This window comes from Calonectris borealis, chromosome 23 (assembly GCF_964195595.1).
Source record: "Calonectris borealis chromosome 23, bCalBor7.hap1.2, whole genome shotgun sequence".
Classification (NCBI taxonomy): Eukaryota; Metazoa; Chordata; class Aves; order Procellariiformes; family Procellariidae; genus Calonectris; species Calonectris borealis.
This window is the reverse complement of record NC_134334.1, coordinates 4,908,413-4,924,871: the sequence shown is the minus strand read 5'-3', so window position 1 is coordinate 4,924,871 and position 16,459 is coordinate 4,908,413. Positions and strand designations below refer to the sequence as shown.

The window sequence follows — 16,459 nt, the reverse complement described above, 5'->3', positions numbered from 1 at the left end:
ACTTGTAAGTTCTTTGAAGGGGGGGGAAAAAAGCACTTTCTTACCAACAGAAATGTAAAATCTGTCTAACACGGTAGTGAATGCTCCATTGTGTCTGCTTATCGTTTTCTGCTTCACAGGTCGCAGGATGCTGCGAGAGTCAGCGTGTTTCAAAGTAAAGAATGTGGAAGGTAAAGGTAACACTGGTGCAGCCTCGGGAGGGTGAAGGAACCGGGGGAGGATTGCTGGCCCGAGAACCTCTGATCTGGGTATCTGAACAGGTACGGTTCGAACTGTGCCCCGTGAGTGTTCTGCAAAGTATCTATATTTATTTATAGATATATAGTTATATATTTTTTATGTATTTATCTATATATATTTATGTATCTATATATATTTATAGATTTATAGATTCCCCCCCCCCCCGACTCTGAAGAGGGTGGGAGAGTTGTGCGCTCTCCTTGGGGAAGAAAGGTATCAAGTATGGCTTTTGGGAGACGACAGTCAAAAAAAAAAAAAAAAGCATTTATTTCTGACTCGGTTCCTCCTGTCCCATTGCACCAGGCAGGGTGCAATGGCGGGGTTTTCAATTTAAAGAAAAAAGCTTGTTTCTGGGCTGCGGGGGACGCCGCGGCTTTGCTCTAAGCGCCCGTAGAGAGGCGGGAGCGGTTCCCAGCCGCAGGGACCCCTCGGGGCCGCGGCCGGGGGGCGGTGGCGGGGCCGGGCCGGCGCTCACATGACGGGCGGGGGCGGGCCGGGCTCCCGCCGCCCCGCTCCGCTCCGCGGCTTCCCGGGCCGGCGCCGGCTCCCGCGGCTCCCCCCGCCCCGGGGTTTCCCATCCCTTCCCTTCCCGCTCCGGCCGCCAGCTCTCCAGCAAAGCGCTCCCGTCCCGGAGCGCGGCGGGGCGTTTGCCTCCCCTCCCGGCTTTCTCTCCCTCCTCCTGCTGCTGCTGCCGCCCTGGGACCGGTGCCGTGTCCGTCTGCCCTGCCTCCGTCTCCGGCATGCCCGGGCCTTTGCCCCCCACACAGCTGTACGCCTCGGAGCGGGTCGTCGTGCTGGTCTCCTGTGTGCTTTCCTTCCTGGGTTCCAGCCTCCTGGTTTGCACCCATGCCCTCTGGCCGGAGCTGCGGACCCGTCCCCGGCAGCTCCTGCTCTATCTGTCGCTGGCGGACCTCCTCTCGGCCCTCTCTTACTTCTACGGGGTGCTACAGGACTTCGACAGGACCTCATGGGACTGCGTGCTGCAGGGTGCCCTGTCCACCTTCTCCAACACCAGCTCCTTCTTCTGGACCATGGCCATTGCCCTTTACCTCTATATCACCATTGTGAGGGGCTCGCCCACGGGCACAGGCTTGCTCTGCTGCTTCCATGTCGTGAGGTGGGTGCTGTCCGCTGTTCCCGTCAGAGCACGAGGTGTGGACCCCGCGGGCACCCACCCTGTGGCCAGGAGCCATGCGGCATGCTCCGCTCTGGTGGAGCGCTTGGGTGGTTGTTCGAGTCACCTGCTGTTTGCTTAAGGATAGTGTGCCCTTCTCAAGTTCCTTTTAAACAGGGATTTTGCTGTCTTTTAACTAAACAGCCCTGCTTATTTCCCCCCTCCCCTCCCAAATGAAGAAATGGAGACATGGAAAAGTTAAAAATTATTTGCTTAAGGTCACACAGAAAAATCTCTGGCAAGAGATAATGACTTTGCAAATCCTGGCTTCTGCGTTCCCACTATCTGCTCTGATGTCCTAGAAATAATATCTTGAAACTTGTGTTTGCAATACCTGTCTGCTGCTGTCAAAACTCCTGTGTTTGGGACCTGTTTCCACGGGTCCCTGACTTCCCGGTGTCAGCCCGCTCTGTAGATCCTTCCTCTTTCCCCAGGCAGGTTGCTGTAATTCAGTGCTCAAAGGACAATGTAGTCTACAAGCGAGGAGGCTGCTAGAAAAGCACTCTGAAGGTTGTTTTGGCATGTTTGATTGAAAGCAAGACAAAACAGACCACAGTGTAGCTCTATGTCTCAGTTTATGCTATTTAGCGAGCTGATTTTCCACGTCATGTTTAGTAAAAGCTTTCATTATGCAATTTGAGCTTGTGGAATCATGTGCTACCTCCACACTGAGCAAAACAGTGATCCTTTAGTCCTCTGTGCTGCCAAGCTTTTGCAATAAATTATAAGAGGAATTATCTGGTTTTTAAAAAAAAAAAGCCGTCGAGGCAAGTACTGAGTTTTCTTTGGTTTCTTAGTCAAATATTTGTCACCTCTTATTTTCAAACAGCATCATTTGGGAGATGATTGAATTCGAGTTGAGTCCAGGTAAAGGTGGGCCAGAGAAAGACACGAAGGCTGAGTGTGAATCGGGGAGGAACTTTGATTCCTGTTCTAATTGCCCTACCTGTTCTAATTATTGCTTGGCAGCAAGGTCTGCGTGTGCGGAAGCCGGAGGTGACCGCACGTGCATCTGGGTACACCAGGCTCTTGTTGGTGACGTTGAAGTAAGATGCAGTGAGGCAGTGGAGTTTGTCAGGTTATTTCATTTCAAGTGAATAGAGTTGCACTGTAAGAACTACGGAGAGGACGGCGTGCCAGTAAAGATCCGCATGTTGCTTAAGAAACAGGAAAAAGGAGTCTGACTTCTTTATGGGCATGCTGTCTACATCAGGCTACATCAAAGAGTTGATGCAAATCTGGCCTGTTTGTAATTTTCCTGTCTGCTAATCGCTTGTGTGGCCTTTGTTTGTACTTTAACTTCTCCATCTGGTTTAATGCTTCTCAGCCTCATCGGCTCCGAAGTGCAGAAAGAAACAGGCAGAGTCACTGAAATAACGCTGGCCGTAATCTGTGCACGCTTCTAAAACTGTAAAAATCCCGAAAGATTGCTCTAACCCTGCAACAGAGAGGAAGGGAGTGTTCAAACTGAACTTCCTCTGGGTGAATTTGCTAGGTTTATTTTCAGGTCTTAGCAGTAAAAATCAAATGCCATCTTCTGTTCTTGGTATTGATCAGCTCCACTTGCTCTGTTTAAAGGGCAATATAGATAGCTTTCATCGAAGACCTATTGCCAGGTTCTGCTTCGTAAATGACTCCCGTTCTATGCAGAGCCGGTGTTTAAACTTCTTCCTGCTTTACAACCTGTATGAAAAGCCAGAGAAACCAAGTGAGGACCTGGTCTCTGCCCGTCCCCTTGTGACAATCTTCCTTCTTTCCTTCCTTCCGCTTTTATTATTACCTGAGAACTCAATCATAAAATTAAATTCTGGACATAATGCCTGGAGATGGCCCCCCCTCGCACTTTTCAGTGCTTCGAAGTCCTACTGGCTATCTGTGGTGCTGTTAGCCTGAAGGTATTTTAGCACCACGCAGATAGGAACTGCTGCAACTGATATGAAAAGATACCAGTTCATACATTAACTGGGGAAGGTAGGTGAGGGAGGCCTGTCTAGGGCAAAAGGAAAGGTGGCAAAGGGCAGATGATGTTTTAAGGATTTAAAGATAAGTTTCCAGGGCAAGAACCTGGGATTTTTTTCTCCCTTCCTTACTTCATAGGTTGCTAATGCAGTCATGCAGGCACCACTGTGTGAAGAGTCATCCTGAGAGACACTTCTGGCAGGGATTCAAGGCAGGATGGGGTTTGGTCCTGCATGTTTCCTATTCTTCACAAGCAGTTACTCATAAGGGGCGAGTGTTGAGTATAATCAGAGACTCTTTGTTCTTTAGCTGAGTGGAGCTGACTAAATATGTGTTGGAAGTCAGCACCTGAAATTTTTTTTAGGGAAATTAGGATGTCACACTGGATGAAACCTGTCAAACAGGTTTGTTCCTTATTGATTCATGTGGTAAAACACCCACTATTTTACTGCAAGACTAGAGAACTATGGGCTCTGTTTTGGTTTTAAACTTACGTTGATCTTGGATGAGCTTTGAAAACAAGCTTACAGGCAGCTTTGAAAATATTTATGTAGTTGTAAGGTGTAAGTTCTGGCATCCACAGCATAAATTTCCAGGCTACTTCACTTGTTCTGGATTTCTGAATAGCAAGTATCATTTAGTTGGGTAACATCATCTTTGCTGTGAGAGTAGTTGATCCAAACTCAGGATGAGGAATGGACCAGAACCCGCCTGGGGTTTTTCTTGCTTTGCTTTTGATAGCAATTGCTGTCAACCTCTGAAGTATTTGCATTTCATGATCAGGCTATGCAGATAGTTATAAGTGTATATATGCTTTTATATATATAAAAACAAAATTGTTGTGTGTGCTTATATATATATTATATATGTGTGTGTGCTTATATATATGTTTATAACCATGCATATATATGTATATATGCATGCATGTCCATGGAGTACTTGAACAGCCTTTCATGTGCTGCTGTGCTGTACATCTGAATCCTCAGACTTAAGTCCCCAGGTGTTGCCTGGAAGGTGCAGGGATCTCTTGAAATTTGCTGTGGCTTTGTTATTTAGTTTATAAAAGCTTGTAGGTCAGTCCAACCAAGTGTGAGCTACCTGGCTGCTGGTGCCTCAGCTTTTAAATCCTTGCATGCTCTCTGGGAGGGGTCTCTGCTTGGTACTGGGAAGTAATGGTAATGTTTGAGTGGGGTAAAAAGAAAAAAAAGGGCAAGAATTAAATTGAGCAGATTTAGTCTGGAGTTCTGCTTACAATGTATGCTCAAAGCTCTTTCCTGAAATTGGCTGGTATATCCAGAAGACTGATTTTTCTCTCTTACAGAGTAAAAATTCCTGTCCCCAGAAGGAATCGCCTGCAGGCTTGCTGGTAGGATGGCTTCTTGTCTGACCTGTGCAGGCAGGTGACTGCAAGTCTTTCCTGCTTGTAAGAGCCTCTGGAGGGGGGGGGGGAAGCAGCAGCTGTGCAGCGTAAATCAAAATGTGGTGTTAAGCAATCTGACCCAGGCATACTGAGGACAAGAAAACCAACACAACTTGAGCTGTACGCTGCTATAGTTGAAGGATCTTGTCCGACCTCGTATAAATGCAGCATTGGTGTTAATGTGGAAGGATCTGCTGGGTTGCATGTATTTTTATTAATAGGTTGCTGGGGGTTATATTAGGGAAGTAAGTGCTGTTGTGTCTGCCTTGGAGATGGGATTGCCAGCCTGCCTGCAGAGATGCGAGGAGTAGCCTTCTTTCCCTCCTCCCACACTGATTGTGTTTAGATCCAAGTGTGCTTTTGAGAGGCCCAGCCTATATAATTGCTGTTTTGGGGGCTCAGAGTAAAATTTTTGCCTCTTAGTGTTATCTTGGATCCTTTTTATTCCAGTCTTTACATGTGCCTTGGGTTAAAATACTGTGATTCTTCTGTTCCTCCATTCTTCTAGATGGGTATAAAGCATTGGTATTTTCCAGTCCTTGGGAATCTGTCGTTTAAGGGTTCTTAAGAATAATCAAATCACTGGTCTCAGTTCTCCTTTCCAGTTTTCTAAAATGGAGCTGAAGTTCACTGAAAGTCTGTTTACTTTCTAGATTGTTTCAAACTTTGAGTTTGTAATCCTTTGTCCTTGGTGTTAGTCGTAATAGCCGTGTGATCCCAATACACTATTTCAGTGAAAATTAACTGCCTGATGTGTGGCTGTTTTCTTCCATGTTCTTCCTTTTACTAGTTAGATACTTGAAGATTTTTTTAAGTCCCTTGCCTAGTGGTCTTATTTCCTACTGCCTCTCTCACTGTGTCTGTACGTACTTACGTTGTTCTCTTTTATAGCCGTGCCTAGTAATTTGACCTGGTTTTATCTTCTCAGATAATTCTCTTTCAGTTTCAGGTCACTGTGGGGATCATTATTTAGGCAAATTAGTTTTTAAATACACTTCCTTTTTCTTGGTGCTGGACTGATTTGTGCTTGTGTGCCTTAATATGGTTTCTTTAAGGAAGTGCCAGTTCTCTTGAATTCTTTACCTTAGTGGTCAGCTCTTCCAAGTATCCTGAAATTTAAATGTCTTTGCAAGTGTAATCCTCGTTTTCAGGCAAATCACTGTTTTTACCAAAATGAGTCTTGAGTTGTGTAGAAACTTCCAGGGTGATGGCGATGTTTGGAATGTTTTTAGAAAGCCTGCTCTGATAATAGCATGGGGAGGGCTTCCTGCAGCAGAACTGTTCTTAAGTAACAGCACTGGCTTGGATTAGCACTGGCTGTTCTGAACTGAACATGGAAACAAAATGTTCTAGACATGCTAAAAGGTTGACTCTGATTTTTTTTTTTTACAGCATTATATTTACGTTTGTTTTGTTTTGTAAGTGAACCCAGACATTATTTAAGAGTAGGAAATGGGGTTTTTTTGATATCGAATATCATGGGATTATCTCTGATTTTTCAGTTGGGCTGTGGAATTGCAGATAATCTGATCTAAGCAACTGCTGGTTGCCTCTGCAGTCTGATGCATGTGAAACAGATTTTAGGAGGAAGATCCTTTTCATGTTCTCTGCAGCTGCTCCGGGCTGTCTGTGAAAGACGAGTGTGAACCAGGAAGGTAATGAGAGCAGTACAGTAATGGCTTTGTTTTCTTTGCATCTGGAGAGACCAGGAGGGTTATGCTGGAAGCTCAGTCTGAGCACTTTCTGAAGCATTTGTGTCATTTATTGAGCAAGTTTCCCTTGTCCCTCTTAAGGCTCCACAGACCCTTTCTCTGAGGATGGATGTGGGAAGGGTAGGTGATGACAGTATTGCAGTTGTGGAGTAATTGGTGAGTTGTACATCACGGGCTAGGGCAGGGCTGTAAAGTCCTGGGTACTAACAGCACCCAGGAAGGGGCTGAGTATTTTTACATTTTCAGTTCTTGCTTATGGTTTTTTTTGTGGGCAGCCCAAGCTGCTGAGTGACTTAATTCATGTATGTCACCACAGTTACTTTTCCTCTAAATGCTTCCCTGTATTTGCCTTTGCTGTCAAGAGAGAAGCCAAAGTCAAAACACAGCTCCAAATTATGTGAATATGACTCCTCTTTGCTTTCTTAGCTTTTTGCTGTTACCGCCAGTGCTTTTCCTTGGGAAGAAACTTGCCCTTTGTACTTCAGAAATTATCCTTTTCCTCCCAAAATATTGACTACCCCTCCATTTAAAAACAAACAAACAAAACCCCACTGATGGAATAAAATTGTGGATTTCTGTGTGTGCTGGTCCTTCGTGCCAAGTGTCACTTAGGAATCAGAACGTGGGATTTGGTTGCTTGTGTTCTGAACGCTGTGAATCAGCCAGCTTGCTCTTGAGTGGCTGGGTCCTGCAGGATAATCACATTGTACAATGCTCTGCCCTCGTCAAATCCTCGACCTCGCCTGTATCCAGGAGAGAATGGGAGAAGGGGCGTAGGTGGGATGTCTCCTGTTCACATCGCTGGACCCTGACTGCTTGCTGTGCGGGCCGGGTTCCAGTTTAGAGTGTAGCACATCACGATGCATCTGTCCTTCAGGACTGGGGATCCAAGTTCCTCGAGTGGGTCCCTAGGAAGTGGATTTGCAGTCCACGTTCGTATGCTGTCAAATACTGTTTGTCCGTCGCTTCCCTTAGGCCTGATGCAGGAGTGTCGATGGTCTGGAGTAGGTATTGGCGTCCTGTCTGATGAAGAATCCCTTGGACTGCCACCCGTTTTCCCTGGGGTGTGGAGGGGACTGAACTGCATGTTCTTGGCTTAACCTTGCTCTTCATGTTCTTTCCTCAGCTGGGGAGTCCCCCTTGGCATTACGGTGGCTGCTGTGGCTCTGAAGAAGATTGGCTATGATGCCTCCAATGTTTCTGTGGGCTGGTGTTGGGTCAACTTGGATGCAGAGGATCGGGTCTTGTGGATGTTGTTAACGGGGAAAGTTTGGGAGATACTGGCCTATGTGACTTTGCCGGTGCTCTACATTCTCATCAAGAAGCACATTAATAGAGCGGTGAGTATTTGGCTGCTTTCAGCTTAGGTTACAGACTTGCTATGTGATTATATCCTCCCATGCTCTGAAGATTTTGCTGCATATTTAGCAGCTACACAGGCAGGAATTGCTTCATGTAACGCTGAAACGCATCGGCCGCTGGGAGAAGCAGTACACCTGATTGAGCAGCCTGCGGCATCATTACACGATGACTTAGCACAAGAAGAATGTAAAAGCCTTTTGAAAACTTAAGGGGTTATGGGAAGTACGTGGGTGAAATGTGAATCCTACAGTAAGAATTGAAACAGGATGTGAAGGACAAAATCCAGCTTTAATCAGTCTTCCACAGTTCCACTTGTACCAAGCCTGAGTTTGGCGTCTGGACTCAGCTAACCTCAGTCATTTTAGGATCTCTAATGATAGTCTGCATTTACGAATACCTGTTTTGTACTAGCAGCATAAAGCCCCGTTTGGGAGGCTGAGCACTATAGCATTAGGCACCACGTGCATACACAGTACAGGAAGACACCCTGTCCTAGGAGGGTTTCAGAACTCAGAGGAGTTTGCTGCTGTTCCTTGTGAACACAAAGAATCCAGGCATCTAGGACAACATTTGCCTAATAGAGAAATCTAGATTGAGAGTGGCAGAAGGAACTACATCCAGAGATTCCTTTTTTCTCTAAGTTGTATTGCGGGGGGCGGACCTGGATAGATGTCCTTCTGGAAAATGCTGCCACTGCAAACCTGCTTGCTGTGGTGACGCTATGGCAGTGATAGTTAGGGATAAACACAAATCTGGTTAGGGCAGGATCCTGCAGACGAGTTGGAAGAACAACGTAGTCTTAAGCAGTCCTAAGGGTCCTGGGAAAGGGGAGTTGGGAAGGGTTTGCCAGTGCCTGTCACCATCGCCTGACGTAAATCAGACAGGACTCTGTGTCCCAGCAGCTGTCAAAGATAGCAGCGTGACTGCCGGGAAACCGGACCCCCGCCTGGCCGGGCTCTTACCCTCTTGCTCTGCCAGGGATTCTTGGGCTCTCTGCTCTCCCCTTCCCGCTCCCAGCCCTGTCCCTCTTACGGTGCTGAGGGCAGGCGGTTGTCATCTCTAGGCTCATACAGGGGGTCCGAGGGCTGGAGCAGCAATACACAGGGCCATTCGGACTGGAGAATCTCTCTTCTCATCGCTAGGGATTTTGCCAAGCCCGGTGCCCTGCTTACTAAGCTCTGTACTGGCAGGAGGTCTCCCACTTCCAAGGAAGAGCAATAGGCAACCAGGGCTGGGTTTGGGCTGTGGTAGAAGTGGGTTTTGCAGTAGTGGTTCCTACTGTATGAGAGGCAGGAGAAATTCTGAAGTAGCTGTTGTGGGGGAGACACGCGGGGTGTCTATGGGCTTTCCAAATGGAAAAGGCTGCATGGGAGTGGATGGGAAGCTGCACTGAAAGCCATCAGCGGGGTTTGACTCAGGCTACCGTGCAGTGTTGTTGTACAGCTCTGTTCTGGAGGAGGTAAAGTGTCAGGGCTGGGAGTACTGGAGCCAAGGAGAATAACTATGCATCGAAGTTGTGTGTGCTCTGTAGCCCTGATGGTAGGAGGAATAGTTTTCTGCAGGTCAGCTATCCTTAGATTTAATCTCTTCACCCACATTAACATCCTGGTATTCAGCATCGTGTGTCCCAGCAGCTGCTCTGTGCGCTGTGTTGACCTGCTCTCCTCCATCCAGGAATCTGAGTGCATCCAGTAGCTTCTGCCATAGCATGGTCTCATGGGCTTTACACCTCCAACCATCCTGATCCAGGGCACAGATCCCTGATTTTTTTTCTACATGTGCTGGTAGAGAGAGGTTTGCTGGCTTGTCCAAATCCATGGAAGCCCACTGCTGACAGTATATGGTCAGAAATTAGGCGGCAGGTTCTACAAAAACGCACTGAAGGGCTGGTTCACATGGGCATAAATCCCTTGTGGAACTTGCTGGCTGTGGCCGTGGTGAAGGCCAAAAGTTTGAATAGTTTGAGAAGGATGAGCCAGACTTTTCCCCGTGTGTGTGTGTATATATATATATTTATATATCTATATTCATCTATCGAGAGGCCTTCCCAAGGCCAAACCCTTAGCCATGCCTTTACAAAGTGGTAAAGTCAGCAGCAACGGGGCCAGGCCACTGGCCCAGCAAAACTATTTCCTGGAGCACTGCATGTTTTTTTTTTTTTTGCTTTGTTATGACCTGGTTTCTTGGCAACTCCGTAGCGATGTTTGTTAATACAAAGCTTTAGTGGGACTCTAAGGGCCGGATATCCTCTATTTGCTCCTCCTTAGCTTCAGCAGGAATGTTTGCGTTAGCAAGGGCAGAATGCGGCTGAAGACTGGTGCTCCTAACCGTGTCCCTGTTACCTTCCCGCAAGATGCAAAAATTGAGTTTGCTTTGGAAGGAATCCCTGGAGCTAAATGTCCAATGTGTGTAGCTTTTTGTTCACGTTTTTGTCTCCCTCCCACCCTCCATGGAAGCACGCAGCTCTCTCAGAGTATCGCCCCATTCTCTCAAGAGCACCTGCATTTCAGCCCCGGACTTCCATAGCAGATAAGAAGTTGATTCTCATCCCTGTCATCTTTATCATCCTCCGCATCTGGAGCACTGTGCGATTCATTCTGACCCTCTGTAACTCCCCTGCAGTGCAAAATTCAGTCCTGGTTGTCCTGCATGTAAGTATTTGCCAGGAAATGCATTAGAAGGAGGATCTGGGAGGGAGATAAGGCTTTGTTGCTCTTAATAGCACTTTTTTGTGGCAGGATGCGGCGCGTACTGGTAAAACAACACGCGTGTTGCGGGAACATCTGCTCCCTACTGGCAATCCTGACCGGGATGCTCAGCAATAGCTGTTTCAGCAGCATCTAGTGGCTACAGGGAATAACTGCAACAGGAGCACGGGGCAGTGCTGGCTGCTTGTAGGAAAAGCAGGCTGAGAGCAGAGCTGTTGGGTGCCAGTCCTTCAGCAGGGCTCAGCCTGCTCCTCCCCTAGACCAGGCTGTGGAAACGGCAGCCCACACCAGCCGTCTGCGCTGCTTTTGGGGGCAAGGATGATATTGCTGAGTTTATTTTTCTCATTTAGGTGGAAGTTGCTGTCTGTCTGTTGGGCAGTACTATAGCTGGTCTGATGTGGTGTTTGCTCTTCTCTGGGGGGTGCCTGTAGGAACGGCACTGGTTAATTCCTTTCTTGCCCTTGCAGGGAATTGGTAACACGTTCCAAGGAGGTGCCAACTGTATTATGTTTGTCCTCTGTACGCGGGTAGTCCGGACTCGACTGTTTTCCTCCATTTGCTGTTGCCACTACGATGAGTTGGATTGGCCTTTGCAAAGATCAAACAGCTACTGGCAGCGCCCAGAACCCCACAAGGACAAAGATGTTCCAGGCCCTGAGCGGACAAAACCCCTGCTTTCCAGCACCTGAGCCTGGGCTGCCTACATCTCGGAGTTGATTTCTTCTTTCTTGGTAAAGATCTAGTGTGAGTCTTCCCTCCTGCCCTGCCTGTGCACAGCTTCGTGGTGCGAGGGGTGGGGAAGCAGTAAGCGGTTGGCAGAGGGAAGTTTCTGCTGCTGCTGTGGGGGTTCCCTGTCTACTCTACAGCAGCTCCCCATCCTGCTTTTTTGGGGTGAAACCATTTATAGAGCCAATCCTCTCCCCCTCCCTGGGAGCTGGGGTAGTGTCTGTTACTCAAGCCTGTAAAATGAGGAAATAGTCTGCAGTGCTGTCTGGCCCGCAAGGACAGGACACCAGTGAAAACTGAAGAAGAGGAATTAGTGGCTCCTTTTGATGTAAAATACCATGCACGCATACATTTCTTCTGTACTGCACAGTTCAGATGTATTTAGAGCCCCAAGTATTCCTCATAAGGTGATGCAATCCCTGCTGCCGATAATCGTAAAAAGAAAACGGCGGGTAAGTGATTCACCCAAGCTTGTGCAGAAAACATGTAGGAGCAAAAACTTGACAGAAGCTCTTCATAATTTCAGGTACAAGATTGGACACTGATGTCCTTGCATCGGTCTAAGTTGTGTAAGCATCTTGTTTTCCTTGCGCTTGACCTCATGAGTGATAGTTGTAGAACATATAGGGGCGTCAGACTTCACCCATTTAAGAGCATTTGGGGTTGGGGTGCTGAGCGGGCTTCTGTCTGAGGCAGGTATGGATAGCACGCTCTTCAGTCATAGAGTGCAGCTGAAGGAGGTAAAAACCTAGAGCAGCAAACCTGACTGCTTAGGTAAATGTAAACTGTGATGTGCTGGGAACTGCAGACTCTTCGGAAAGAGTAGGAAACCCCTGTGCTTCTGCAGTTACCCTTACCCTGCAGGTCACGCGCAGGAGAAGGGGCAGAGTCTGAAACGCAGCAAGCCTGTCTGGGCCATGGGGCACCGCAGGGGCTGAGCAGCCTGGAAAGAAAGCTGGGTGTGGTAGGTCTCTGGGTAGATCTGTCACCTACATCTGATTCTTGTCCTCCCAGACCACAAAGCCCCCCAAAAAAGAGATATTTTAAAATCAGTTGACAATTCTTTTTAATCTGTATAACGAGTTTTTGCAAAAAGAACAGGAGCCTCGTGGATTGCCTGGGGAGAGAGGGCAGCTGTCGGGCTCCCACTGCTCCAGGCACCCAGCTGTTCAAATCTGCTCGTATTCGTTTAACTTCAGTCACTTTAGCAGCATGCAGAACAGTTAAATGATACAGTCCTCTCATGGGACTGTAGGCAGAGGCGAGTCCCATTATTTCCCAAATTGGAGACTTGGCATTAACTTTACTACTATATTAATATATTTAAGCCCCCTTGTACGCAGGCTGTGTCAACTTGGGAAGGTGGAGTCCTCAAGAGCTCATTAGCCCATTTCATGGGGCTGTAGAGGGGCTCAGCTCTTTAGCATTCCTAGAGTCTTTGAAGGGGAGATGCAAGCATCTTATCCCTGGCATAGATGACTTCAAGAGGTTTTTCCTCTTTTCAAAAGGCTTTTTTAAACTTCTAAAAGCTAAGTAGCAACCTTGGTAGCTCAACCTCATGTTGATCCCACGTGGCTTGGAAAGAGGAGCTATGTTAAAAACTTCTTGCAGAAGGGCAGGATAGTAAATCTTAAATTGCATGAGACTTAGAACTGTGCTGTGTTCAGTTTTTTTGAGCCAGCTCTGAAGAGAGGAAGTAGAATTGTCACCAACTTGGCTTAAGGGAAAACAAATCAAAACGCCACAAACACAAAAAACCCACCCCCTCCTCCAAAAACACCCCCAAAAACCTAATCAGAACAGATTCCTTGTTCTCAGTTTGCCTTTTTCCATAACAGAGCTCTCAGCAGTGCTTGTGGAGGAATGTGCAGCTCAACAGAATTGCATTTCCCGCTCCGAGGGGTTCGGGGAAGCACGCTGGCTTGTGAAGGGCAGCTCCTGGCAGCAGCAGCTGTGCTGATACACGTGGAAGGTCTCTGGCCATCTTCATGTCGGCAAGGAGAGGGAAAGAAAAACAGCCAACAGAGAACCTCGTAGAAGTATCTGTAGTTCCTAACACTGAAGCCGACTGCAGCCTAAATATCAAGAGAGATGGGATAACGGGGAGGAGGTGTGCAGAAATGCTTGGCTGCTCCTGGCAGGTCCCCCTCAGTCTCTGGCATGAAGTGCAAGCGCAGGGCTGATGCTGGAGCGCAGTTCTCCCTGCGGCCTCAGTTGTCTGTGGAGATGACTCTGAACTCCTTCCTGTCAGGCACGGACTGGGGAATTTTAAGTCGGATGTTTCTGAAGGTTGTACTTTAGGAATGGGTCCATCATGCCTGTTTTCAGCTGCTGCAAGGTGATGTCCCTGCGGCTCGAGCTGCAGCAAGCCCTGTTGTCCTGTCTCAGGGCAAACCTGGGCGCACTGGCTGCAGGAAGATGGGGCTGAACTGGATTTTAACTGTGCTTCATTTTGAGCAGGTGCGGGATCATCCCAGAGTCCCACAGAGGGAGCTAAAGCCTGGGGAAAAGCACCGCTGGAGTGGCTGAGCAAAGGGAAGAGGTCCCGCTCCTCCTCGGCATTCAGATACCGGCTGCTTTGGTCTTGAACTTTGCTCAGGGTCCTCTGGAAGATACTGTTTGCCTGTACTCCAACTTCCTGGTTTTCTTCCCTCCTTCTCCTCACCCTCCACTATAAATCTTAAAAAACGTTTGGGGTTTTGCTTTTCTGTCTGACAAGGCAAATGTGTTGTGAGTCCTGGGGTGAACAAATATCACGGTGACAGGAAAACTTTAGTAGCTGCTGAATAAGACTCTCCTGGGCGTGGATTTCAGTCCTAGTGTGTGAGGTCTTCCAGGGAGCTCCAGACTGGCTCCTGTTCTTCACGTGAATGTGGACAATAGTGTGCAAATGTGCTTGTTTTGTGGTGGTGATGGATGATTCCTCTTGATGGTTTATTCCTCCTCCTCGGTGGTTAGGGGTGGTCATCATCATCATCAGGGTTTGTGGTGGCCACATGGTTATTGCCTCCTGAGGAAATCTGAACTCGGCAGACTCCCTCGGAGCTCAGGGGTACTGGGTGTACCACCCCAGCCTCCAGCAAGGACAGCCCTCACCAGCAGCAAGACGGTGCCTGGCGTGTGCTCTGCACTCCAGATCTCCTCTGCCGAAGCACAGGCTACAGTCCGCTCTTGCTTTGGGAGCGTTATATCAGCTGGGGAGGGGATGGGTTTTTGTTTGCTACTTGGAGATAATGTTTTACCTTATTTACAGCTCCTCACTTGCTTGTTTTTTAAATATTTTCTCCAACTTTTACAAAATAAAGTTTTGTTTCTTTACCAAGATGTTGTTCAAGCATGTTATGATGGGTCTCGGCACCTTGGAGAATTTGGATGAGAAACTGTTGCAAGATCTTCCTTCAGGTTTCTTTTGTGTCTACCTTAAAGGCTAAGGCATGTACAGGAAGACAAATCTTTTCTAGCTATCTGTAGATATGTTCCTCTTCCTATTGCTTTTATATATATAGAAATGTAAACCGTTCACCAGTTTGAGCAAACTGTTCACCAGTATGCGTTATTATACTTCATTCTTACTGGCTTATTGCTGTGAGCTGTGAAAAGACCTCTGAGAGGTGAGGATGTGGGTCTTGTTTGCCTTAGGCTCAGTTGACCGTACAGACTGTGGCTCTCAGCTATGTGAGATTAAAACGTTATGTAATGAGATTATAAATTGCACTTTCTCCAGACGAGGCCAGGCTGTCAGGAAGGTGGGACTAATGCTGGGGAGAGCTGGTGCCATCCCAATGCCCAAATAGAGAGAATTCAGGTGGTCCTGGGGGAACAACCTGAGGCATGGGCAGGCTGACAGTGCAGTATTGCTTTGTAAGTTGCCGTGTGATTCCAACCTGTGAATGAACTTTTCTCAGAATCGATTCAAACTTTGTTGGCCATCTCACAGGGCTGGAAGCAGCCGAGACCCCTGGTGTAACAAGTGGTGCTGGACCATGGCCGATGTTCACAACTGATTGAGCGACAGTGTCTGTCACTAGGGTCGCACAATGCTTCCCATCTGGGATATCTGCTTTTCTGTGGTTTATGACTGTGCCTCAAATTTAACTGGTTGATCTGGGCAGGCAAGGAAAGGAGCCCACACGCTATAGACAGCAAGACAGTGACTGAAGGCTCCTTGCAGTGTTTTGACTGCTCTGTCAGGGGCACTTGCAATGTGCTTTGTGTCAACGCTCCACCTTCTGACTGCATGACAAGCCTTTGAGAAAAACGTTGGCTTGCACATGAAGGGTTGTCCTTCAGTTCCTCTGTCCTAAATATTGCCATCCCCGAGCACGTCTCTGCCACTTGGAGCTCCTATGCTTGGTGTGCTCCAACACATGGACTGGGGGTTGCTGTCAGAAGGAAGGGCAGGGAGCTGAGCTGTGTGCTGGTTTCCTGTGGCTCCCGGGAGTCTTTGAAGGTCACGGAGAGGTTTTAAGTATATAAAGACAGAAAGAGCTGGATGTGTGGGGAGGGTGCTGGCTGCCTATGGGAGTGGAGCCTGGGGAAGGGAAGGAAGAAAAGCTGGGTCTGCAAAGAGCAGAGCTTGTTAAATAACAAGAGCTGGAAGGAAACCAGGCTGGAAAGATGAGAAGGACTTGTGGTGGTTGGAAGTGGAGCAGGAATTTTTAAGACTGGATAAAAAAGTACAAGCCTGCAATGAGAATGTTGTGGGGAGGAGAGTGGGCTGTGTGAAGGAGGCAGGAGCGGGATGCAGCTCTGAGGGGAATAAAGAGCAAGGGGCTGTAATGGCCGGAGGGTGCTTGCCCACGCTCTTTCCCCAGGCAGGAGTCGGTTAGAACTTGGTGAGTTCACCTCTCGCTTATACATACTATCACTACTGTTATACTGCTTATCAGTACTGTTGATACTGATTTGGTCATTGCAAAATCCTGTTCTCCTTTTTTCACTTTTTGTCGTCTTCCCAAGACTTGAGTCTAATTATACAAGATGATCCCTGGCTCTAGGAATGAACCAAGGTTCCGTAGTACAGGAGGATTTGGGTGATCTCGGTTTTACTTTAAAACTTAGAAGTTGTGTGCTTAACGAACCATCTATTTGCAAGAAAAGGATAAATCTTGGGGCTAAAGCAGAGGAGGATCTTAGAAAAGTAAGGTCTGGTTGTGCC

General features: G+C 47.7%; 1 protein-coding gene across 1 annotated transcript; it reads left to right on the top strand.

Annotated features, from left to right (window-relative positions):
• Nucleotides 1-274: 274 nt before the first annotated feature.
• Nucleotides 275-14,623, top strand: GPR157 (G protein-coupled receptor 157). The gene is made up of 5 exons (XM_075172416.1): nt 275-1,357; nt 7,632-7,845; nt 10,324-10,518; nt 11,043-11,306; nt 13,762-14,623. Exons 1-4 carry the CDS (start codon nt 981-983, stop codon nt 11,262-11,264), a joined length of 1,008 nt encoding a protein of 335 aa, XP_075028517.1. The 5' UTR covers nt 275-980; the 3' UTR covers nt 11,265-11,306; nt 13,762-14,623.
• The last annotated feature ends 1,836 nt before the right edge of the window (nt 14,624-16,459 follow it).